Source organism: Lutjanus erythropterus, chromosome 12 (assembly GCF_056507025.1).
Source record: "Lutjanus erythropterus isolate fLutEry1 chromosome 12, fLutEry1.hap2, whole genome shotgun sequence".
Lineage (NCBI taxonomy): Eukaryota > Metazoa > Chordata > Actinopteri > Lutjaniformes > Lutjanidae > Lutjanus > Lutjanus erythropterus.
The window spans coordinates 23958440-23983274 of NC_139328.1; the positions used below are offsets into that span (position 1 = coordinate 23958440).

The following is a 24835-nucleotide window of genomic DNA, read 5'->3' on the forward strand; positions in this document are numbered from 1 at the left end:
TAGCAAGCTGTACCAATTCATGCCAAACCTGTGAAATACTTTTTTGTGTTGCAGATAGTGGTAAAGTTTGTATAATATAATTAGAGGTCTTCATCTTAATCTTTATTCCTGTATATATCAGGCTCTTTTTACAGTCTATGGTCAGATTCAAGCCTCCAGTTTTAACAGCTACACCAGTTTAAAGTCTATCAGGAGTGGAAATCCATCACCTGGTTGTAACTGACGTAAGTAATGATTCAATTTTGATTACAGTCCATTGTTATGATGTAAAATCAAGCCCATGTCTAGAATGCATGTATTTATCCAGTAGGTGTTATTCCAGGGCTCTGATAATCTGTTCATTTCGTGAGTAAATGAACTGAGAGCAAAGCTGCTCCTCTGGGAACGACTGGAGGAGGCAGAGAGTTAGCGGCAGCAGCAGGAGATGGAAATGAGTTGGAGACGTTCATTTATTCATCGATTTCCTCAGCAAACAGCTGGAATCATGTCGGCTTTGCACCCTTAATACCACTGAGGAGGAAAATGTCACACAAACAGCTCTCCTAATCTACCAACAAGCAGAGCTAGATTTGAAAAATGCAGCAGTGAAGTGATGGGTTATGATGCTATCAGCAGTGGCCCAGTCATTCATTACACTACCACTCCTAATCTCTGCATTTTCTCATATTGACGTGATTATAATTAATGGGGAACTCTGTTGGATCTGTGCACAGGCGATCAGAAGGCACAGATATAGACATTTGGGGTCAGCAGAATAACCTGTTATCATGCAACCTATTGCATTATAAATATATGAAACTATTAGCAAACAATTGCTCATTTACCCATGCATCCTTACACCCAGTGTTGTGCATGAATGTGCTAAAAAAATTAATTGAACAATTGTTAATTGAACATGCTCATATTTTTGGTGAATGGTAAACTGAACAGATCAGTCTGCAATCAGCGAATGTGAACATGAGCAACGTTCACTGCTGAGTGTGATAATGATGCTCACACAGATGGCTGATAAAAAGAGAAGTGTGATCGCAGCTGAGAGAGAGGGAGCATGTGAGCATGGACACAAATGTTGAGGTGAGGAAACTTTGGTTGATCATGTAGCATGAAGTGTATGAACCACAGTGCAGTGCGTATTTGTTCGTCTCCTCTGTCTTGTCTCCCTCTTCATCATCATGCGTTATGGTGCGTTCAATTTGAACTGGAAAGTTGGAATTTTGAATTTCAGTAGTATGTGGATGTTCACATTTTCTGTGTGCTGTAGTGCATTCTCAAATTGATGTAAATTGTCATAACTAAAGACATAAGTAATCCTGGCCTTTAATGTTTTAACACAAAAACATGTGTGTAAATGTCATTATATAGGCTCCAGTGTCTCAGTGGATCTTAAATATGTTTTTTTTTAAAAACTGAAGAAATTAATGTGAACAAATTGATTGATTCAGCGCAAACTAACACAACACTGTTTATTCTTTCTTTAGAGCATGGAAGATGTCAAAATACTTTCCATGACTATTACTAACCCACTGATAACACAAAAATGAATTTCACTTAATCCCAGTTCACTCTGTTTCCAATGGCATCCCTGAGTGTGCATCTCCTTGAATGCACTTCACTCTCTGCATACTTGATCTACAACTCAGTCAAAAGTCAGTGATGTTACTCTATCATCAAAAAGGACTGCAGGGGAAATATCCTACATGTTAAAAAGATTAATGTCTTCTATAGAGATGACAAAAAGTACTTAAAATATATTAAGCAGCTTTTCAGAGCCTGTTCATTTGTAGATCAACAAGCGAAGACAGCAGACTGACAGCATTAAGAAGAACAAAAAAATTTTCTTAAAATCTCGACCATTAAACTAACCTGAGCAATGATCTGCAGGCTCTGCTTCCTTTAGTTTCCCAGGTGGTGAAAGTTATACAGATTCAGATTAAACTCATCTCACCCTCCCAGCTGATTCTGAGCTTTGATGTCGGGATAAAGAAGTGAAGCTCGTTCCCTGCAGAAAGCTCCACAACAAACCCTGATCATCATTTTGTCAAAGCCTCACATCAGCATCCAGCACAGGACTCCCCACTGGGTTTTCATGTTGGATGAACAAACAACATTCACATTTATCCTTCTGGCAACACATCTACAGAGAATAAAGACCAGCCAAAGCAGCTATTGCTTGTTCTCTCTTTTATTTTGACATGTCTCTTAGAAATAATTCTGATACTCTGTCTTCCCCTAAACTGGTCACTGGTGAGTTGTCTGTTCATCTTTGTGAATCCAGTAAAAACTTTCCTGTTTGTTTGGTGCTTTGTGTCCTGAGCTTAAACAAAGTCTCTCCTGCAGTGAGCTCAATTGAACTGCTGCAGAGCAACTCCTCAGAAACAGATAACCGTTTCCCCTCTCCTGACAAACATTTTGTACAGACAAAATGATCTGAGAGGTTATTCAGGTAACTTTTAATCCACTTTTTTTTTTCGCATGAAGCAGCCAGAATCCCTGCCAGCCTGTCTGCCTCAGACTGAAGACTGTTTCCCACAAAAGAGGGAAAAGTTATCAATCTTTCAAATATTTTTCAAAGGCAAGCAAACTTAAAAGTATGACTAAGATGTCTTAATAAAAACTGACAAGTTTCAGGTTGTCGTGGTGTCCATGCCATGTAATTGCAATGTCCCCATTCAATTCCAGATAGAGATGTTTTTTCCTTAATTTTGATGTATGTCACATCCTTCCCTATCTGTCCCCATATTCCGTGCGTGTCTCTACACTGACAGCTATTGAATAAACCTAAAAGTTGCCTAATAAAATGGACACCAACAGAAAGCAAAGGCTTCCAACACATGTGAAAGTCAGCCACAAAGCCACCATATATCATCAAAACATTTAAAATGGACTGGAAAGCACCGATAACAACAAATACCATACTTTTGGAGGCATTTAAAATTGCCACTTCAGGGCCCTTTGACCTGGCCTTGGAACCAGACAAATCAGAAAGCTCATGTTTCTCATGTTTCAGTCACAATCTTTTATTTAACATGGGGTGGATTTGATACACTGACTGACAAGGTCCTTTTCCACCAAATTAACTCTGGTTCTTGACCTGGTTCCATTCAAGATTCTTGGAGCATTAGTGCTATCTAAAGAACCAGCCAGCATTTTCACCAGTCTTGAGCATAACCACTGTCATCAAAGATTTCATCAACAGAGGGCGTTGCACAATGCAAAACAACCTGTAGAACATGAAACGCCCACTTTCAATTCTCAAGGAAAACCTGCTACTTTTTGGCTCCAGCTGAGAACCAACATCGGGTTCTAAGCCATTTTATTTTGGGTGGAAATACTCAAAAATTTGGTAGGTGAACTGAAAACAGGCTGGTTCCATGTTGGTGGAAACGTCCTAATAGGAGCATCACCAGTCCGGATTTGAAAAGTCGCAAGTTTCAAGTGCACTGTACCAGGCTTATAAAACTCAAATAAAACCATCAAACTAGGCCATGCTGAAAAAAAATAACTGAGAGATGCAAGATTAATTCACAAGGAGATGCCAGGCTGCCATTGACAAATAATACTGAACATATATCAATACAAGCTAGACACAAAGACATATTGCAAATGACAAGTCTTCAAAAACTGTTTAAACTTGTAAAACAGCTACACTTCAGCTCTATTTGCAACCATCACAACGTCATCTAATACTTAGCCAAATCATGCTTCACACTTTGAGTCAAATCCAGTGTATAAATCCCACTCATCCATCTATAATTCACCCAGTCACTCTCAGCAGCAGAAACTCTTCCTCATCTTCCTCACCTTCTCTCCTGTTGAGTTTGGCGAAGCCCGGCGCGTGACTGCTGGACAGCTGGGAGGAGCTCCTGAAGGACGATGGCGGTAGATTGGACACCAACGTGCTGTCACACGCCTCTGTCAACCAGTAACAAAGCAGAAAAAAAAAGGATTTAAGGTTATTTTTAAATTCTGTGGCTCAAAGCTCAAGCAAGCTGTCAGGGAAACAGTAATCAGGGTGTTTGTTGACTGAAAAGGTTGCATGTGTTGCAGAGTTTTCCTTAAAGCAAATACGATTGATTGTTGATACTAATCAATACATTTCCTGCTATATATGCATGTTTTTAGAGATTCTGTATTACAGCTGATCAATATTTCACTCAGGTGAATTCCAATGTGCAACACTTATTCTATGTTCAATATGAATATTCGCCTTACAGTACATTGTATATAACCGTATATAATAATTGCTGTCTTCTTTTCTGCTAACACCGTAAATTTCCCTGCTGTGAGACTAATGAAGAAATATCTTATCTTGATGAGACACTACAAATGTTCATCTGTTTGTAAATCACATGCACATTTCTATTGCAACTGGAGGCAACTGGAAAATTAATGAACTAACCTTAAAAGCAATCATTTTGTTCAAAGTAAAAGGAAGATCTTAAGATCTAACATCAAAGATCAAAGTAAGCGCTCTAACCATGCAGACGCTGACCGTCATCGCTCATATCTTTTCTTGTAAAATGTTCAGTGCAATCAGTTTATTAACTGGTAGGATAATTTCCTCACTGTGGCATCTCTAATAGCTACTGAAAAGTTACAGTAAAACTGAAGTTTTGGTAATAAGAAGTTCATCCATTCAGCTTCAGAGGCTCAGAATAGTAGAGAAAAAAAGTATCAGAACACTTAACCTGAGTGATGCAGCATTTACTGAATTAGAAAAGCAGAATACCAGAGGTGACAGGGTAGGAACACTACATTTTTTTATAGCCTTGATTAAAAACACCACTGAGTAGCTGAAGAGGAGTGGAGTTTTATCATTGAGGTGCAGTCTTTGACATTACACTCCTGTCTCTCTTTTTGCTTGCCTGGGGACTACAGATGAAAATTGGCATATATTCAGGAATGGTATTAATATGCAGCAACCCTGTCAAATAAAGTAATAAAGTAAACTCTCAGTGAACAGAAAGTGGTTCACAACAGTAGGTTGATACAACAATATCTGCTCTCTTAGCATGACTATAAGTTTTGTGGTTCATAAAAGTATGAAGTGCTCAAACTTTTCTTCAAAGTGTATTTGAGTGTGAGGATATCACACACTGAGGATATCACAATATCACACGCTGCAGAAGATGGATTATTCTCCATCTTTCAGCCTCAGTGAAAACTGTTGAATTGTTAAAAACAGCAGGACGGGAGCTCACTGATGCTGAGAGGTAAAAGCCATGTATCTCAAAATGATCAGTACCACAGAGATACAGAACTGCTTTCAACTTGACCATCATGCATTTCAGCATTTATCCACTGCAGAAAATGTCATACGATGAGAAGCAAATGCCTTTAAATAAAAAGTCAAGCGGTTTTCACAACAGCTTCATAATCATTGCTACTGATTCTGTGAATATTAACACATGAGAGTCAGAGTGGAGTCTAATCATTGAGAAGCAGGTTTTAATGTTCCCCAGGTGGAAACAGGTCTTTGAGCTGTAATGGCACCATATTAGATGAATGAACAGTGTAATAATGTCCAGTTGGATGAATGAATGGTGTAATTTTGCCCAGATGGATAAATGAATGCTGTAATCACGTCGTGTTGTGGAGATGAATGGTATCCTGACTGGCTCATTACAGGCTGGGTACTGATGGAGACAAATCAGCGTTGTCAGAAGCAAAATGTTTCACAATTTAATGGTTTATGGATGATAAGCTGCAATAAAAATGTCATATACTTTATACATAATTTGCAATAATTGTCCTTTTAATTGGCTTATCTCACCACCACCACTACAGAGCACATCTTTTGTCACCTCATGCAGCAGCTCCAACCTTCACTTTAGCAGTTAAGTTTTAAAAAAACAAATAAAAAAAAAAATCATGTAAAGTGTCAGCAATAGCTTTTGTTTCAAAAATAATTTTGTTATGTTTGCCATAATTTTGATCATTACCATCTGGTGGCTATGTAAAAATTACATAATTGTCCCTGATATATTTTCTGGAAATTACATTTAGAAAAGTGGAGATCATCTGAGGATTGTATTGTTTTCAGACCACAGAAATGGACAACATGAGAGCTCTCCAAAACTGAAGAGAAACATTTTAATTGCCTGCTGCAGTACAGGTCATGAACCCAGCCTCCTCCTTAGCAGATTAGACATGGTCCAAACTAAAAAAAAATCAAAGTATGCATCAAATAAATTTTTCCTTAAGATGAAAGATGTGTTTCAAGTGTTCATTTTTCTGATCACTTTGGTTTTAATTAGTTATCTGGTTCTACAAAAGTGGCTTTCACATCTTAATTGACAGCTGAGCTCTGCTCGCAATTGAGATTAAGTTGCTGTGTGGGCAGTAACTTGAAAGCCCATCTCCAGCCCTGATCACTACTGCGCAGACTTGTATCCAGGATATTTGATTTCAGTTATGTATAGTGGGAGGAAGTGGACCCCCGGCATCTGTCTTTATATCAGTGATTCAGACCAAATCAGGCATGTCAGCAATTTGTGTATGGTTGTTTGGCGACGTGTGGGGATGTGGGTGTGTTTATTTGTCTTAGGAAAGAAACCAATACAAAATGATCAGAAAATATCAATTTATTTTTCTGATTCACTTGTTTTTCTTGCTATCACCGCTCTCTCTCAGCATTCAGTCTGTAGCTTGCTGGACCACCACTGCACTCTCTAACAAATGGGCAAACACCAAAGAAAGCTTTTTGCTCTCGCTATTTTGCAGTAGTATCATTATTTGGTCCATGAACTCTACCTCGATAGTGCCCAGTTTCAGAGCAGTCTGATTGCTAGCTTACTGGATTGCAGTGTTACATCAGGTTGTGTTTTTCCAGAAGCTGACTGTTTCAACCACTGTATTTTTTTAATTCTATTTTTATTTTTTTTTGGCATCACCTGCAGTTCCAATTTCCACAGCCTAAATGTTCTACCTCTATTCATATTGGATGAGAGGACTGGCATTTTCACCATAGCACCTGATTTGGTCTGAATACAGCATTGTGTGTTCACAGCAGCAAACAGTAGAGATTGCTATCAGCGTAACACTTTCTCCTGCAGAGTGTTGCAGTTTAGGTCCATGCTGCTAGAGTAATGAGCGTTTCCAAGTCAGTTTAACTTACAGGAGATTCTGAAGGTTTTTGTAACATGTTTTGCTGCCAAAGAGGAAATAAAAGAAGACAGGAAAGAATTTTTCAAGTACCCAAGAATTATTGCTGTCACAGATGATGAGGAGCTCAGACAGTAGAGTGTGTGAGTATTTAGAAAAAGTACACAAATGTGGGGTTCACTGTAGACTTTAACAGTATTATTTCATGTTGCTCTGACAAGAGAAAAGGCTTCAAAGATTAACAGTATCTCAATAGTTATTAATAGTATTTAATAGTAGTTAATAGTATCTCACTTTCCCAACAGTGTCTCCTCAAGAAGCCTTCAAAAATGTGTTTGCCAAAAAGTTCAAATTGGAGTACACAATCTTCTTTAGGTCTTATACACTTTTAGTTACGGATGGAAAATTAAATCAGTTGGTCCAATGAAAGTCACAATAATGTTGTGAATGTGTTGTTTATTTAAAAAAAGGTGAAACATATGTACAGTCCCTTAATTCTTGTAAATAAAAATGTACTTAAATATAAAATACAGCCTCCATGAAAAGTAGGCAATAATCTACTGTATAATGAGGCACTGCAGCTATATTTACATAACTGTAGCCTGTAATTTATCACTGTGAGAAATGGTATACTACTAATCAGTGAACAGACAAACCGTAGAAATACAGCCTGTAGTGTAACTGTATCCCACACAGACATACACACAGATTCGTCAAAATCAGCTCAGTAAATATTCACAGCTTTCCCCTCCAGCTCCAAACTGTAAGCTAAATCCAAACTAATGCTGCCTCCATCTAAAGCCTCTCCGTTAATGGATGTTGTTCTCCACCTCTGAGACAAGAGCCAATTACTATGATTCACGCTGCAGTCCGATCACAGCCCACAACTCTGACAACGAGGCTTTAGCTTTGATTATTCTGTCAACATCAGTGCACTTCATCTCTACAGCACAAGGTCTTCATCTGCCTCTCGATATCCACCACAGCTCGATGATTTCACTTTTTAAAAGAGAGTTTTGCTGCGTTTAAAGAGACAGATTTCACCACAGTGTTGGTTTATTTATCTACAAGGACTACATATGCCACATTGAAGATGGACTCTACTTGTGGGACAACAGTTAACTAATGAGATGCTGGTTGAGCTGCCTGCACACACCAGAGGCATTGCTAGTGCTAATATTTCAGAAAATAATCAGATAATAATAATAATAAGACTACACTTCCCAAAATACCTCACAGGCCTAAAGAGGACAATTACGTTTCAGTGTTGTTTAATCCTAAATTAAGACATTTTTGGTCACTTGGGGGCGGTGTAACAAGCCAGGAAACACAACGCATAATCAAAGTCGCAAATTGTTATTGCGGGTGTTAGCAACATGTTGCTCTGTGGATGCTGGAGAGCAACATTAACATTCATTTGAAGTCACGTTTGTGTCCACCGGGCAGATTTAAGTCCAATATTCACTCCCCTTTAATCTCTGTTCTCTGATCTCTAAAAAACGTTACTGGTGAAAAAAAACATATGTTTTATGACGTGAAAACACTAATTAAGGTCTGGAAAAGTTTAGAAACAAAAATAACAAGATAAATAAGTAAAATGAATAAGTATGTAGTTTATGGAAACCTCATGGTGTGGCTTACACTAAGTACTTCATTGTGGTCTTATTTCAAACTAGAATTACTGCCTTGGGGTTGCATTCCTCCACCAACCAGTGAAGTGGCAATTCACATCCATATCCGTCCGCACTCATGTAATATGACATGAAAACTTTGAAGGAATTTAATGAAAGGTATTAAGTGTATTGTTTTTGTAAAATATCACTATATAGACATGTATCATTCCAGTGAATTTCATGCAATCCAGTAAGAAACATGCTGTCTTCACTTAGAGACTATTTTCACTGAGCAGTACAGAGGACTGATGGAGAGCTGAATATTATGTCACAGTGAAGGTGACCTTTGACCTTGTGGATATAAAATGTCATCGCCTCATCATTTTATCCTCTTAGGTACTTGTGTGAAATTTTGTTAGAATTAGTGCAACAATTCTTGGCCAAAAACTTTTTTTTAGGTCACAGTGACCTTGACTCTCTGTCCTCTGACCACCAAAATATGTCCAAGTGGACATTTGTGAGCTTTAAGAAATTCCTTCAAGGCGTTCTTGAGATATTATATTCACAAAAGGATGGTTGGATGGATGGTAGATGGGTAAACAACCAGCAGTATTGACTGTCGACCCATCCATACCCTGACCTCCTCCCTATATGTAGACTACTCGTCTAACATCATCTGACTTCCTCCTTTGCTTCATTTATAATTACTATGGTCCTTAGAAGGCTTTGTGACTTGAACATAAACCAGTTTTTAAGGTGCTTGCTGAAACAACTGATGCTGTTGTTTTCTTGGAGGATGGGTTCTGAATTATTTGAGAAAGTAGTTTTTCCAATGCCTTTTTTTTGCTTTGATAGACTTTATGAGCAGCAACCAGCTCTATAAATAAATATATTAGTTTGTTTATTTTGTGTGTGTGTGTGTGTGTGTGTGTGTGTGTGTGTGTGTGTGTGTGTGTGTGTGTGTGTGAAGATGTGTGTTTGTGTTTATGCCAGTTGCAAAAAGGGTGGAGTGGCCTATTGCAAAAAGGCACATAACATTCAAATGGACTCAAGTTTTAGTGGACATGTTGGTCATGATGAGCCAAAGGACAGGTGTTCAACTGTTAATGCCAGCTGGCAAAAAGGGGGTGTGGTAGTGGCCTATGACTAAAAGGTGCATATCCTCTAAATGGATTCACGCAACTTAGTAGAAACACACACATGCACACAAAGACACACTGCAATTTTCTTTCTGTGAGGCTCAAATTGGCCATAGATGCCACATATTGTGGATGCATGCATGTAAGTGGTCATAGCTATTGTGAATTCACACTTGTTTGGAAGAACCACTTCACAATCAAGCCCTTGTAGCAAAGTATTATGGACCTGCCTGCATATTAAAAGAGAGAGCCCAACATTTTCTACTGCTTTTTCAGCAAGTAGCCCGGCCACAAAGACAGGTCAGTACCAAGAAAAGGTTAGCTCCTTTTATATTTTTCCACCTCCTCTCTCTTAGATCGTCATTACATAACAGGAATTTCAAGAGGAATAATAACTAAATTCCCCACACTATTAATTATATTATGTCCCAGGCTAGTTGGTAATGATTTATTGATGTTAAACGCTACACTTTGTGCCTGTTTAAAATTTTCATAAAGTTTTAAAGTCTATGAATATTTTGTCCGACAATACCAGAGTGCCTCCAACTTGACCTCAGTGACACTGTGGCTCTAAGTAGTTTCTCATTGATGATAAAATTATCAACTGAGTCTGAAGTGTATTTGATTCAGTTTGTCACAGCAGTACTCACTGAGCATCTTGATGTACAGTCATATCACACTTTAATAACTTGTTAGTAATAGAGTGGTTTTGAGCCTCATAAATATTTAATCACTTTTTTAAAAAGCGGCGAGCTACTCAACAATCATCAGAGGGCCTCCAGCTCTGTGGTCCTCTGAAGCTCCTCCTGATAGTCTTTATCCCCGTAAGCCGTGGCCTCACTGACACTTGTTACTGTGGGTGGTGGGGGAGCCCTCAGCGTGAAAAGCAGGTGAATTACAGTAGTCTGAAGAGGTGAAATGAGAGGGACAGCTCTCCAATAGTGAGCGTGGTAATCCCTGAGGAGATAATGTGTGGTGAGAGCACATCCTTGCTGAGGTAACACTCAACAGAGTGAGACAGACAGAGCAGAGCAGTTTAAAAACACTGGGCCAGTTTTCCTCAGCGGAGCTCTGGCATTTAAGAGTGGACGTCCCTGACAGCGTGACCAGTGGAGCACAAACACAGACGGCTCAGAGGAAAATGGAGCTAAATGTTGAATACCTGCTGGGCTCTGCAGCCACTGAACCTCGACACTGACCCCGGCTGTGTAGAACTGAGAGCTTTCCTGAATATTAAACTGTTGCACCTTCCTCCCTGACACAAAAACAAACCTACCATCTTTCTCTTTCTGTCATCCTCGACGTCCTCTGGAGGGTACATTTAGAAAACAGTTTTCCTCTGACATTTATATTCCAGGTATCCAGGTTTACAGAAGGGAAAGGGTGACATTTCTGAATCAGTGGCATCAGCAGAAAAGCATTTGTATGACATTAGAAGGACTATTATGGAGAATAAAGATAGGAAAATGAGAGCTGTTTTGCTTCAAGATAAGAACTCTACAAGAGGAAAATATGGGAGAAGAGGTGATTGAGGACTCAGAGGCAACAGAGGTAAGATAAGTTCACTTCTCAACCTATAAAGGAAGTGATTCTTCTGTCATAAATCTAATGTGGTAGAAAATAACATTATTAAAGGGCTAGTTTGAATTATTTTATGTAGGGTTGTATGAGGTACTCATTGATAGTCATCATTTTTAGTGCACCTTATATTTAGAATATTTCAGTTGCTTTACTTCAGCCTTTTCTGACAGGAAACTGCCAGTGCATGAGCAAAATATTATATTGCTCCCTCCAAACCAACCAAACTTCATAGGTGAATCCAGTAATTTTTTCTTGCAAAATATGTGAGTTGCTGGTCTACCACTGACTCAATGCCTTAGCTTGTTTGTGTTATTGTCTGACTTCTGTGATCCGAACTATCCGTTTAAAAAAACCTAACCCCTTGACTACATCAGCATCACAGTCACCTGACAACCTTGTTCACGCCACACTGTAACGTCAGCGTCTGTCTGTATAGGCTCCATAATACCTGCACATGTCAAAGCCTCACAGCAGATAGCACAGAAAGTTTGGCTGCTCATTTGCTGCTTTCTTTCTAAATGAGTGAATATTACAGATTTGTTTTTCCCTTAATGCATACCATTGTTATATATGATAAAAAATAACCGACCCTGCTGGCAGCAGTATATTTCTTAGCGTCCTCTTCACTTCTCCAAACTGGCGGGGTGCTGACTTCTACTGTAGCTAATATAATGGCAACTGATAAGTATCTCATATAACCCCTCTTCAAATAATCTGAACTATCCCTTTAACTGATCTAATACTGGGTCAAAATATGATGCCGTTTCTTCCTCAGTTAAAAAAAAATAAATAAAAAGGAAGTCCCAGTATAATCGAGAACTTCACCGACCATGATATTGACATTTGAGTGATGGGATATGGCTTTTAATCTCAATAAAATATCCTCCCATCAAATGAATGTTTAATCGTTTCTGGTACCTGAGCAGGATTTAGAGGGAGAGAAAGAGTCAAACAGCCCATCCATCCACCCGCCGTGTCAGTTTTATCATTCAGAGTGAATAAACTGTGAATCTGACGGCAGTAAAAAGTCTCAAAAGATTAAAAAAAAATCTCTGGAGTGCCAAGGCCTTGGCACTGTCAAGCACAATTAATCACCGCTGACATGATAGGCAGACTAATACTTGGCACGGGAGAAACAGTGAGGGAGACCACGGCTCATTCACCTGCATTGTCCACTTCTTTACTGTTTTCGCTGAATAGCAAAGTACCCACAGACTCCATGACAGAGCTGGAGACCCTGAATACCGATGAGCTCCATCCATCAGCTCAACAAACAGCAGTGAAACAGGAGGTCCTGCACTTCAGAGCTCTGTAAGCCCCACAAACCCAGAGTTCAGTGCCTCTCAGTACAAACTGAGCCGACTTGTTTAGCCATTCAGAGCGTGTAGCAGTGAGCAGGATAATGAGGCTCCAGCCATGGTTGTTTTTGCTCCAGAGCACTAACAATCATCCTCGAGCTGAAAACGCCAGTGTTCATTTTACTAATCTGCCCAACTTCTACCTCCAGTCTGACCTGGAGAGATCCAGCCCCAAAGTAGTGAGGAGATAAAAAAAAAAAAATAGTGTGTGCGTGTAACTCAGTGTTGCACAATGGGATGATTTAACAAGGTGACTTCAACTTTTGTGTTCAAGCTGCTCTATTCTGATTCCAATAAAATAGAAGAATTGTAGCCTGCTGAATCACAATATGAGTTTGTACAGAGAACCAGAGGATCCACCACCATAAGTCCAGTGGCCTATATGATATTTCTATATGTTTACTCCATTTCATTTCACCTGTCAGATACAAATACTGGCAAAAACATCCTCTTGACACAAAAGAGTTGAGCTATTTCCCTTACCTATTAATCTGTTAATTAGCTTTTCAGTTAATTGATTAATTATTTAGTCTATTAAAAGGCCAACCCAAGTTGATGTCTTAAAAACCTTTTATCCCACCTAATGTCACAGTCCAAAACATTCACTTTACGATGATATAAAACAGAAAAACAGGAAATCCTTTTGTGAACAAGGAATGGTAAATATTTAGCCTTTTTTATTTGAAAGATTGACAATCAATCGGTTATCAAAATGAATGAACTGTTTTCTTGGTAACTTAACTAATCCAGTAAGGCTAATTAGCTTATTGTTTCAGCTCTCCAGGACATTATAAATTAAAAAAAACAGCCTATAAAGCAAACTTGACATTTATGTTATAAGCCTTAGGCTCTGAGTAATGAAGTCAAACCAAAAATGGCTCCACAAAGTTTATCCACACTCCATTTTACCCACAAAATAGGTGTTTTCTAGAAGCTTGGTTGCCAGTATGGCTAATTGACAGGCTACTGTGGCGGAAGAAAAGAGCCACTGAATATAATCCAAACTCAAATTTCAAAATAATGATTGACGCCTAAAATGTAAGCCTGAAACCTGTTCTCACTGTCGTAGTTAATAGACTGAAAAACATGAGAAAAACAAAAATAATGACCTCATTAAAGAATTTCTGATGCATCAGCTGTACAGATGAACAGTCAACCAAAAATACAACAGTTATACATTTTTGTTTAATTTATACAGCATGTTAGATTTACATTCTGGCCGTGATAGATAGAACAAGCTGATTAAAACTGCTGAATTATTCAACAGGAGCCAGTATCTGTTCTAAAGCTGCCTGTGGCCCAACTTGTTAATTGATTAATTGAAATTCAGAGCAGCGTACTGTGCTAACTAATACCCTGAAGGTAAGGACATGGCAGGAGCTCTCCTCTCCTGGTTTAATTAGCATTGCTTTGACACATAATTAATAGCACAGGATGAGAGAATCTGATCAGGCTTCACACCAGCATATGGCACCTACCATCTACAGCCACATACCGCAACTACAAAGTCCTCACCAAGTCATTTCATGCTTATTCTGAACTTTATTTATACTGCAATTTGAGAAGGAAAGGCAAAGATTTTAATTGGATTGAGAAATAACACAAAACATAATCGAAATGAGCACAGCAAGGACTGTAAACTCCACACTGAAACACAAAAAAGCCTCAGTCACAACACAAAGCACACTCTCACATTTCAGTTCACAGTTTTTGCCAGTTATTAAAAATAAATTTGCCTCATTATGTAACCGTAATGAGAAGAATAACAACTCTCAAGGTGTTGATGATCCTACAAGAGGTTAAATGCCTCATTAGTCAGATAGAGCTGAACAACCTTACGGATGAGGGGTGAGTGGCATCTTCAAGAACTTCAGCAAGTCCAGTTGCCTTCCATGGCTCCTAGACTCTTAATCAGCTGGCAAACAATTAGGATCTTTAAAAGAATATTTTAACAATGTCGGAAATCTACTAAATAATTCCTGCTCATTAATCAAAACAAATACTGATTTTGTTAACTATTATCTTACACTCTACATTTTCCGGGCATTAGATGAGAATATTCATATCACTGTCACATGTGTACAATAAATATGAAGCTGCAGTCAGCGGTCAGTTAGCAGAGCTTAGCATGAAGACTGGAGACAAGAGGAAACAGCTAGCTTGGCTTTTTCCAAGGGTAACAAAATAGCATATTGGCAGGGAAAACAGTGACTGTCTCATGAGTCCAGGTTTGTCCCTTGCCAGTCCACACTTTACCAGCAAACGTGCTACTAGTTCTTGTACTAGTCTGAAGTGACTGAAAACATTATTAACCAATGAAATGATGCATATGTTACACTTCTATGACTGGTTCAAATGGTATTCACACCAGAAATGAACCGCTCCAGAGTTTACTTGACAGTGATCTAGGACCATCCATTCAGGGCGGACCAGACAGCAGTTGTTCAGTCGTCATAAGAGTTTGAGTTTAGCAGTTGCACCAACCAACCTGCCTAACGGCTCCAGCATTCAGTTCAACTGGACAAGTTGGTGAGAACACACCATTAGTGTTTTTAGTTTTCATATTTCACATTTAAACTTCTCTTTCCAAAAATTAAGTAGTTCTGCCTTGTAGACCAAAATAAATCGATGACCTTGTTGGATCATCCTCCCAACCTTCAAGGCAACATGTTGTTGACCACATTTACTCAAGTCTTGTAAGCTAGCAGCTCAAACAAGTCCAGCTCTGACATCCAGTGTCGATATCCATCCATGACGATAATTGGACCAACATTTCTAATGTGTCCTTTAAGCAGTGCGATGAGGATGAAATGACTTGATGAGAAGGTAATTTTTCTGCAGTATGAATCCAGTCTGTCAGAGAGACAAAGTCGACTAAAAGCTTTTCTGTTTGATGTCAAAAGATCTGTCAACATCACATGCTTCATAAGAGAACATAAATGCATATATAGCATATACAGCAGCCCACACAAACAACATCCTCATGCATACACTGCTGTGCACTACACCAATCTACAGCTGCCTTTGAAAGGATAGAACAATCATCCTCCTCAGTGAGGCTCGTCACACTGAGCAGCGATGTGGGTGGCTGTGTGGGAGACAGACATCAACCAAATGAAGTGATCAAAACAGCGACGAGCCACATCATGGCACCATTTAAAATCTCTTCATCTTTAAATTGCCCAGGTTTAACTCAAATAAACGCAGACGGAGAGTTGAAGCAAGCTGCCGAGAAACAAGACTTCAGTTCAGTTCACTTACCGTCAATCAGAACAGCAGAATTATGCAGATTTAGAGGGGATGCTGCAGGCTACATCACTAGTACTAATGGCTCCAGGGGGAAATATGTATCATAAAATATCTACTAATTTGCCAGCTGCACTAAGTGAGTGATTTGAATATATTTGCCTCTTAATTGAAAATATCAACACATCTCCATAGGAAAAAAAGTAATTTGCTTCTGTCATTCAACAAAAAGCACACGGATATTCACATCATCCAGGCAGCTTAGCAAAATTAATTTATTTCAAAAGTGAGACATGAAATTGAATGAGACACTGGGGGCTCATAAAATGGAGAAAAAAAAGGCAGCACTGCTTCAGTGGAGGACACCAGAACAGCATACTACAAACCTTTTTTCCTGTGCAATCCATTAATCGAAGGGTAATGTTTTTGTTTTTGACAGAGAAGGACAATCAGGTGCAACAAGTGAGGACTCATATTGTTGAATTTATGTAAAGACTGTGCTCACAATTGAAAGAAACCAGTGTTTTGCTTGTTGTCAGACACTGAGACTGTATTCTGTCTAAATGAAGTCAAGTCAACTCTGTTTTGTTTGCAAATTAAGTTTGGGTACAGTTCACATTTTTCACATACAGTTCACATCCATACTGTACAGATACCACTACCTGGAATTTGGTACTGGTACCCAACGGTACCTTTTTTCAGTACTTTACTCTCTGTTATAACAGAAATGCAATTTCAACTGTATAAAAAATAGCTTGAAATTTTAAATTAAATATATTGTCACCAATTTAAAATATTTTGTCATTTATTTATGTTATTTATACATACGTACAAATCTTCACACTGTTCGGGCATCCTGAATATATTGGTAAGGAGTTTCAGATGCTAAGCCTACCAAGACAGTTACTACAATAAACAATCCAGCAACTTATTCAACAAACTTAGTCATCTGAAGATGTTGATGCCTCATTAAAAGTTTTGCTGTCCATGGAGAGTTAAGTTACACTAGTTAGATGTTAGTTGCAGGGACACTAACAATAGCTACTGCTGTTGTGAGGGATTTAGCTTTCAGGCTATGAAAACCATCAATTTTCAGCTTTTAGATGAACTGTATTTTGCATTTGTTAAACGTGTTGCCCTCACCAGCTTTGCATTTCTTTGGGATTTAATGATGAATCGTGAGACAGTTAAAAATCGATACAAATGTGAGACGACTGAAATCAGTTGAGATGAAAAATGAATCGCAATGCCAATGCCCATGCCACAAGAGCAGAGCGCATAAAATACTTTCATATCTGAATGCATGAGACTGGCCTGACCCGAAGGTATGGGTGCTTCTGACAGAGCTGGATGCACTCTGTGTAATTTTGCGCACTTCAAACTTGAGACACACTTTCAAATTCTGTTTCCTACACCCACAGTAGTGTGAGCAGGACGGAGGAGTGAGGATGGGAGGAGGAGATGAGGATGAGGAGGAAGAGAAGAGGAAAGAAGGAGCACAGTCAGCCGTGTAACTGCTCTGTTGAGGTGGTTGGATCGGTTCACCTCTCCTCCATTGTAACATCTCTCTCCCCCACTCCTCAGCCAGTGGAGCTGTATAATAATGACGAAGATAATGAATTATAAAGTAAAACACATTTTCAAGGAGCTTCAGTGTAAAACATAACCAGTTACATATCTGCATGACATTTGCAGTTCATTTATTGTATTACTTTTTGCAAGCGTTCAAAAATAAACTATTTCCACATTAAGTTGTTTTGGAGACGTCCTGCTGTCTCCATATATTGTGCACTTGTGCTTTCACTCCTTAAACCAGGAGATCTGTCTCCTCGCTTTGAAAATCTTTTCTCTTTGTTTCCTCCTGGTAAATTCGCCGTCATGCTGCCATCGCTTGCGCTCCTGGTGCACCTGCTTCCTAAAGGTGATGAGAACTGACTTTCTGGTCAGCTTATTGCATGCCGGCCTAAACTCTCTGGTGAATTAATGAGGGCACTTGGGCACATCTGATAGTTGTATCTCACTGTGCGCTGGTGGTGCAAGTAACCACACTTGTGAGAGCTTTTGGTTCACTGTTGCCCTGACTTACTGTTACTTTAAAAAGCTACTGCTTGCTCTAACATTGCTCTCTCTCTTTTTCTTTCTCTCAGTACTCTCTATAACTCTCTCAGCCAGATGAGCTTCCAGACAGAAATTTGGTACAGATTAATTTAATGTGTATTGGTCGTCGATAGTACAGATGTAATTGTACCCTTAAAAGTGTCAAATTCTGTACCCAACTCTACGCCAAATCATAAGAGGAGTTATGTCAGGGCAGTTCTAATATAGAGTGGGTCTAGACTGTACTCCTTTTAATATTACTTACAGAGTACCAACAGTTCCTACTGAGAGCAACCACTAATGTGACAGTGGCGAGTCAAGGTTTGCCCCCATCCTTCCACCTTGACCTCCTCCCATATATTTTGAGATGGTATAACAATACCGAGCATGTGCCCCTTCAGAAAGCATCCATGCTCACAAGAATTTGCTGATTGCTTTGCTCCTGGTATTGCTGCTTGGAACCCAAGGACATTCAGAGCAGACCAGTTGTTTGACCCCCGAAGTGCTGTTTGCAGGATACTCATTCATTCATCTGATCAACTTTACACTCAACACTGCTCTCCCTTGGGTCCACAGCAACATATGTAACTGCCAATTATGAAGCCAATCAGATGAACAGTTCTTGAGATATGTGAAGGCCAGTCTGCAGGCAGACAAACAGTGATTCCTTCCTTTCCAGTTAGATTATGTATCCACAGCATCATCTATTGGCCAAATGGCACCAAATCTGTCATAGTCACTCAGAAATCATATCAAATCAATCATCAGCACATATCCACCAAATGTGGTTGTAAATTGGCATGGCTTACATTTCATCTGGACCCACAGAATCCAGGAAATCAAATTTGACACTGCACTCCCTTGGGTTCTAAGCAATACACCTGCCAAATGTGAATTAGATCAAATGGACAGTTCTTGAGGTATCTGAAGGACGTACAGAGATTTATTCCTTTATACTTCAATTAAATGCTTTCTTAAGAAAACACATCAGTTTTAGAGCCATAGTATGGTGCTATGGAACAATGTTTTGAGGTCAAACTGTTTGTATCATGAATGAGGTGACATGATACACAATTCTTCCAACTTTTGAGTAACCTAAAAAATGTGATCAATTACTTATATTATTCACAGAAAGAATATAGTCCTTCACTAATTACTCAGCAGCAAAAGTAATTAGTTATATTGTGTAAAATCCAAAACAACCATAACTACACATCATCTTCTGTATTTAATGTATAGAAATCAACCCTGTCTCCTTCAAATTATAAATTTGAAGGAAGCATGATTCCCGCCAGATCACATTTTGTTTGTTTGTTTGTTTGTTTTAATGAAGATATGGGCCTAGTCAATCTCAAAATTATATTCCTCCAAAATACCTGCACAACACATGTTTTTGGTCATATCCCAAGCCGTACATTTTTTTTTGGCAATCTAACTTTGACACACTCTGTAGAATATGTGGAAAAACAGTAGACCCATCACCACTGATTTCATTGTTTGGCGTGGCTCCAGTGGATTCTCCTCTCCTTGGGTGCTATATAAATATGATGGCTTTTTGGTCTCTGTTGGCCAGAAGGCTTATTTTGTTCAAATGGAAGGATGCTCTCCTTCCAACATATGGCAAATGGATCAGAGAGGTGATGTGCATACCATTAGGGGGTCCACCAGAAAATTCTGTCACCTGGCAGCCATTTATTTCCTTTGTAGAAGGCATGACAGCAACATATCTATGTAACCCAAGTGTATGTGTACTTTTTTTTTAATTAATTTACTATTTTGAATTTATGTCTTCATTTATGTGAATATATATATTTATTTAAATTTATTTTTGTATGTATGTCTGCTGTATGTAAACTTGGACAGAAACTTAATTGTCCTCTGTTCAAGTTGTATGCCTTGGGAAAGACTGTCTTGGTTTAATACAGAAAAAGTCTGCAGTGACTTGAAGCACAAGACGCGTCTTTATTAACATTTCATTGAAACCGCAACCTTTCCTGACTGTAACCAAACTTCACTTCACCACAAACTATTTGTTGCAGACAAATGTCATAGCATTACTTCAAAGCACTGCTGAAGAGACCGACAGTACCTACTGCTGGTGCTGCAGTAGAGTTTTATAAAAGCTCTCTTTCTGTCTTTTCCTGTGTGCTTCCGTGTGTGTGTGTGTGTGTGTGTGTACAGCCTCTTTATACCTTCACTAAACCACAACAGGAGCTGCAGTCACAGCATCTACTTAGTTTTACTTTACAGCCGTCCTCCCTCAGGAGACATTAGAAGTAAGTGCTCTTTAAAAAAACTTCTCTGCAGATAATGTGATGTTCTCCATCTTCTCCTGCCTCTCAAGCACTTAGAGCTCCTGAGGCTGGAAACAAAGGATTTCTTCAACTGAGAGTTTCTGTATTTTATTTTCACAAGTGGCAGAGACGGGCATTGATGCAGGACTTTTACACTGAACTACTAAACCTTCATGTGACAGTGTAATTGGAGGAAGTTTGTGTCCAAATCCTGACAGACTCCAATTAGAGCAGCGGTCAGAAATATAGGATATGGTGGTAAAAATCTCCTGTCAGAGCACGTTGGTCACATCCGTCTGAACAGATTGATTTGATGAAATACAAACTTCAGTCGGAAGACATCATCGTTTCCTCTTGCATGAATAGTAAAACTTCTACAATTTAAAAATATTGAATTGACAAGGCTGAGGATATACAGCAGTCAAGCCATGTATTATATTAAACTGACAAACCATCCATTTCACACCATCACTTCCTGTTCAAAAAGATGCTGCTGATGGTGCTGGTGAAGGTGACGGAGCTGTAGGTGGCATTGCTCCAGACAAGTATTACACACATTTATTCTCTGCCTGCCTTTAATTCATTGTTTCCATGAAGCTTGAGGGAAATTTTAATGATACATACATGAAATCAGTTCCTTAGTGTTTGGTTCCACGGGTTAGAATTTCATACAGTTGTGATGTGACCAGTCAAGACCTGAGAACTTTCAGCAGCTCCTCTCTGCTCCCTGAGAACCAGCGTCAGAATGAGTCCAGTTACAGAGCATCTGCTCACATTGGTGAACAGATGCTGGTTGGTTGTAGTTATGGTAACTGATGCAGTAAAGTCCCTGTGGGAACATTATGTTTTCTCTTGCCTCTACTAAAGCAGGGTTAAGGTTCATGTTCAGAATATAGTTGGTAGGGATTTAATATCATCATGGACCTCTAATCACTGCACTATTGCTTCCTTTAATGACATACTGTACTGTACTGAATGGAGCATAATGTCATCTAAATCTTTTCAGCATCAGATTATATAACTATATGATATAACTTCCTTGAATCTAATTAAAATTATTTTTTATGAAACTACAGACATAATTTAAATGATAAATGATCATGAATCATATTATAATGATATGCCCTAGTTAGAAATAATGTAGCCTAAGTAATATTTATGCAGCCTAGTAAGTGTTTTGTGGGACATTTTGATATGTTACAGCAGGAAAAGCAGAGATGTAAAAAAAAATAAAATGAATGGTGGCTGAATTGTAACATCCTGTTTGTAACATTGTGTCTGATGTTTCCTGTTTTATTTTGAAATGCTAACCTCTCCTGTCAGTTCAGTGTGTATCTGCTGCCCCTGGTTATCCACACCTGTGCTCATTCACCTGCCTCTGGTTTTGCCCATAGACGTACTGTATGTACGCAGACGCTGCACTGGCCTGTGGATCTTACGCTGTGTTTTTTTATGGATTCAACACTTGTTGTGCATATAAATTGAATTCAAAATATGTCACCAATGTTCGTAGGTAGCGAGTTACAGTTTCCTCCTCTGTTTCATTTGTGCATGAAATGCAAAGAGGCTGCTGAGAGTTTAGTAATATTTACAATTGCCAAGAAATGTGTCACAGTCAGCCATGTTTATTTGTTTACATCTAGCATAGCGCACCTGAAACGCTTGGAGATTGGAGCTTGGACATTTCAACTACAAAATTCCAACCTGCGACACTGACTGGAAGGCAGCATACATTTTCATGGTTTTTGGATTGTCCCTGTTGCCTGCTTTGTTTGAATGTTCTGAACTGATGGTCTTGTATATGGTTTCACAATAAAGTGCCTTTTTTCCTGTGCCTTTTCAACCAGAAACCTTTATATGAATTCCATTTAGCTGGATCAGTTTCAGGGTCCTGGTATTGTTCATGCTGACTCATTGCCATGCCTTACTGAGACACATATAACAGAGCCGTCGTATATATTATCCGTAACATCTGTGCTTTTTATGCCTTTTTTAGGCGAGTTATCCATAATGCAGACAACACAGTATTGCTTGTCTTATCGTTCATATTCTTTTGGAAATACTTTTGTAAAGTTAGAAGGTTGTAGAGGTAAACCAAAGTTTTTCAGGCACCCACCCACACACACGTTTTCAGTGGCTCTAGTTGATTATACATCCATTCACATTGAAGTTAAGCTCAGCAATGCTGGGCATTACATGATGTCACCAAGTCTTTGAACTAACAACAATGATGACAGTGTGGATTCACCAAGGTCCTGTTTCCTCATCAGAGGTATTTCCTGTCCAATTTATTTAGCTGAATCATAAGAAAAAGCAGAGGTAGTGACTTCAAAAGCAGGACTTGACAGCCGAGAAATAGGAGCACATAGTGCACGGCAGTATGGGCACTGTGAATATATAGACCCAATGTAACCTTGACTTGTCATAATCTCTTATGTTGACTTGCATTGCCATAGAATTAGCAATGAGGAGAAGGGATAAAATAAGCTTCTTATTACACCTCTAATCATAACACTTTTTTCAGATGAGTTGAAGCATCTGTTGAATCTAAAAAGTAGTCTATGGTGTGAGTCGAATGATCATTTGCTCTCGTTTGAAATTGTGTCACAAATTACATGTTTGTCAATTAAAAGATAATTTTCCGAGACAGTTTTTTTTTCTTAGGATGGTCACAGATACATTTTCACTCCTGGTCTTTTTTTCAGCTGTGAAGAGAAATAACAAATAAGACCTGATGCTTGTGTGATTATATCCGGTACAAAAACACACAGTCACTGTAGCTTCAGCAGCTACATTTTAACGGATTTTGAAGGGAAAAAGTCATGACTTCTGGGTGTGTAGTCTCTCTAATTATGTATCTTCACAGTGGTCTACTTAAACAGTTTTAACAACGAACAGCGACTTTCAGTAGAATCACTTATCTTTTTTTTTTTGGCCAGACATTAATATTGATACCAGTGCAGTCTTGCAAAAAACCACAACTTGCAGGGCTCTGCAAAACAGAGAGCTGAACATGAAAACACACACATAAATGTACACAGACACACACACTCAAAGCCAGCGGGGAGTGAAATTGTAGAGGCAGTTGAGAATGTCACAGCAGGGAAACAGACAGGAGGAACCTGCTAAATTCTCTGAGCAAAACTATCTGTTCATCCTTCCAGTATGTTCTTTTTCACACTCCTTCTTGCTCTCTTTACCTCCATTGACCATACTAACCTCACATTTATCCTTTTCCAGCTTTCTCCTACCTTTATCTCCTTTTACTGTCCTCATACCTCCTTCCTTCTCTCCTCACTTGCCTTCATACCTGCTGTCCTTCCTGTCACCCTCCTCCTCTGCTTCCTGCTTCATCTTATGAAGTCAAATCATCTCAAAGATGTGAGGCGGTGCATCCAGAAAGCAGATGGTGGCTCGTACACACACACACACAGCAGAGTCAGTGAGGGATAAAATAGGAAAGGCAGTAGAAAATGTCACCGCAGTTGTGAGAAACACAAGAGGGAATACTACTACCAGACAGCCTGCAAACTCTGACCCCTAAACTTTATCATCTCATACTTTTTCCGTTGCTCTTCCTCTTCTCTTTTCCTCGCCTTATCCACCTTCAATCCTCCCACCCTCCTCTTGCTCCCCTGTCCTCGCTGTGGTGCTTAGCTCTGATTAAGCTCTGTCTTGTTGTGTTGAAATTCGGCCGAACCTTTCCGTCTTTAATGGCCACTGACTCAGCTCCGTCCTCCTCACTAATACAAACTGACTGGCCCTGCTTCTTCTCATCAGCAGTCTGCAGAGCTGAGGTCACGCAGCACTGACTTCATAAAAAATACACAGCAGTGACAGCATTAGGCTGTGATCAGCATCTATTTCAATGTGCAACGAGTACACATTACCGCCTGAAATGTGAGGTATGATGTTATGTAGATGCACTGATGCTGAAGGCAGATATTATTCCAATTAGCCTTGCAAAAATTTAGAATAATGCGGAGGTCAGAAGTAACCTATTAATGGGCTAGTTTTTAGATTTTCAAGGTGAAACTTATTATTCTAATGCGGGGAGGGCATATGAAAATGTGACATTAACATTCCCACAGCAGTCTGTGTCTCCAGAGCTCAGAAACACCACCTGTCTCTCTCTCTCTGTGGCCTGATATAGAGCCTGCATTTTTAGAAGGTTCAAGCAAGACTGAAAGCAATGTCAAAGTTGTAGAAAGAGCTTGCTAGCTGTGAAAATCTAACATAACTGATGGCCATGCCTAACAGGAACACCACAACTAATACTGTAATAAAAGTGAAATAATTCATTTCTGCATCAAGGTGAAATAGTGACAGTAGTGACAGCTGAAGCAATTCGTGGTGAACGAAGGCCAAAACGACAAATTCATCTCTCCTCAAACAGAGCAGAC

The 24835-nt window shown here is 39.1% G+C and overlaps 1 protein-coding gene across 1 annotated transcript in view; it reads right to left on the reverse strand.

The window, feature by feature from the left end:
* Positions 1 to 24835, reverse strand: part of LOC146318036 (contactin-associated protein-like 4) — a 136127-nt gene that overhangs the window by 93828 nt on the left and 17464 nt on the right. The window contains exon 2 of the mRNA XM_084732216.1: positions 3802 to 3912. Coding sequence (XP_084588342.1) covers positions 3802 to 3912 — 111 coding nt within the window. The remainder of the gene's footprint in view (positions 1 to 3801; positions 3913 to 24835) is intronic.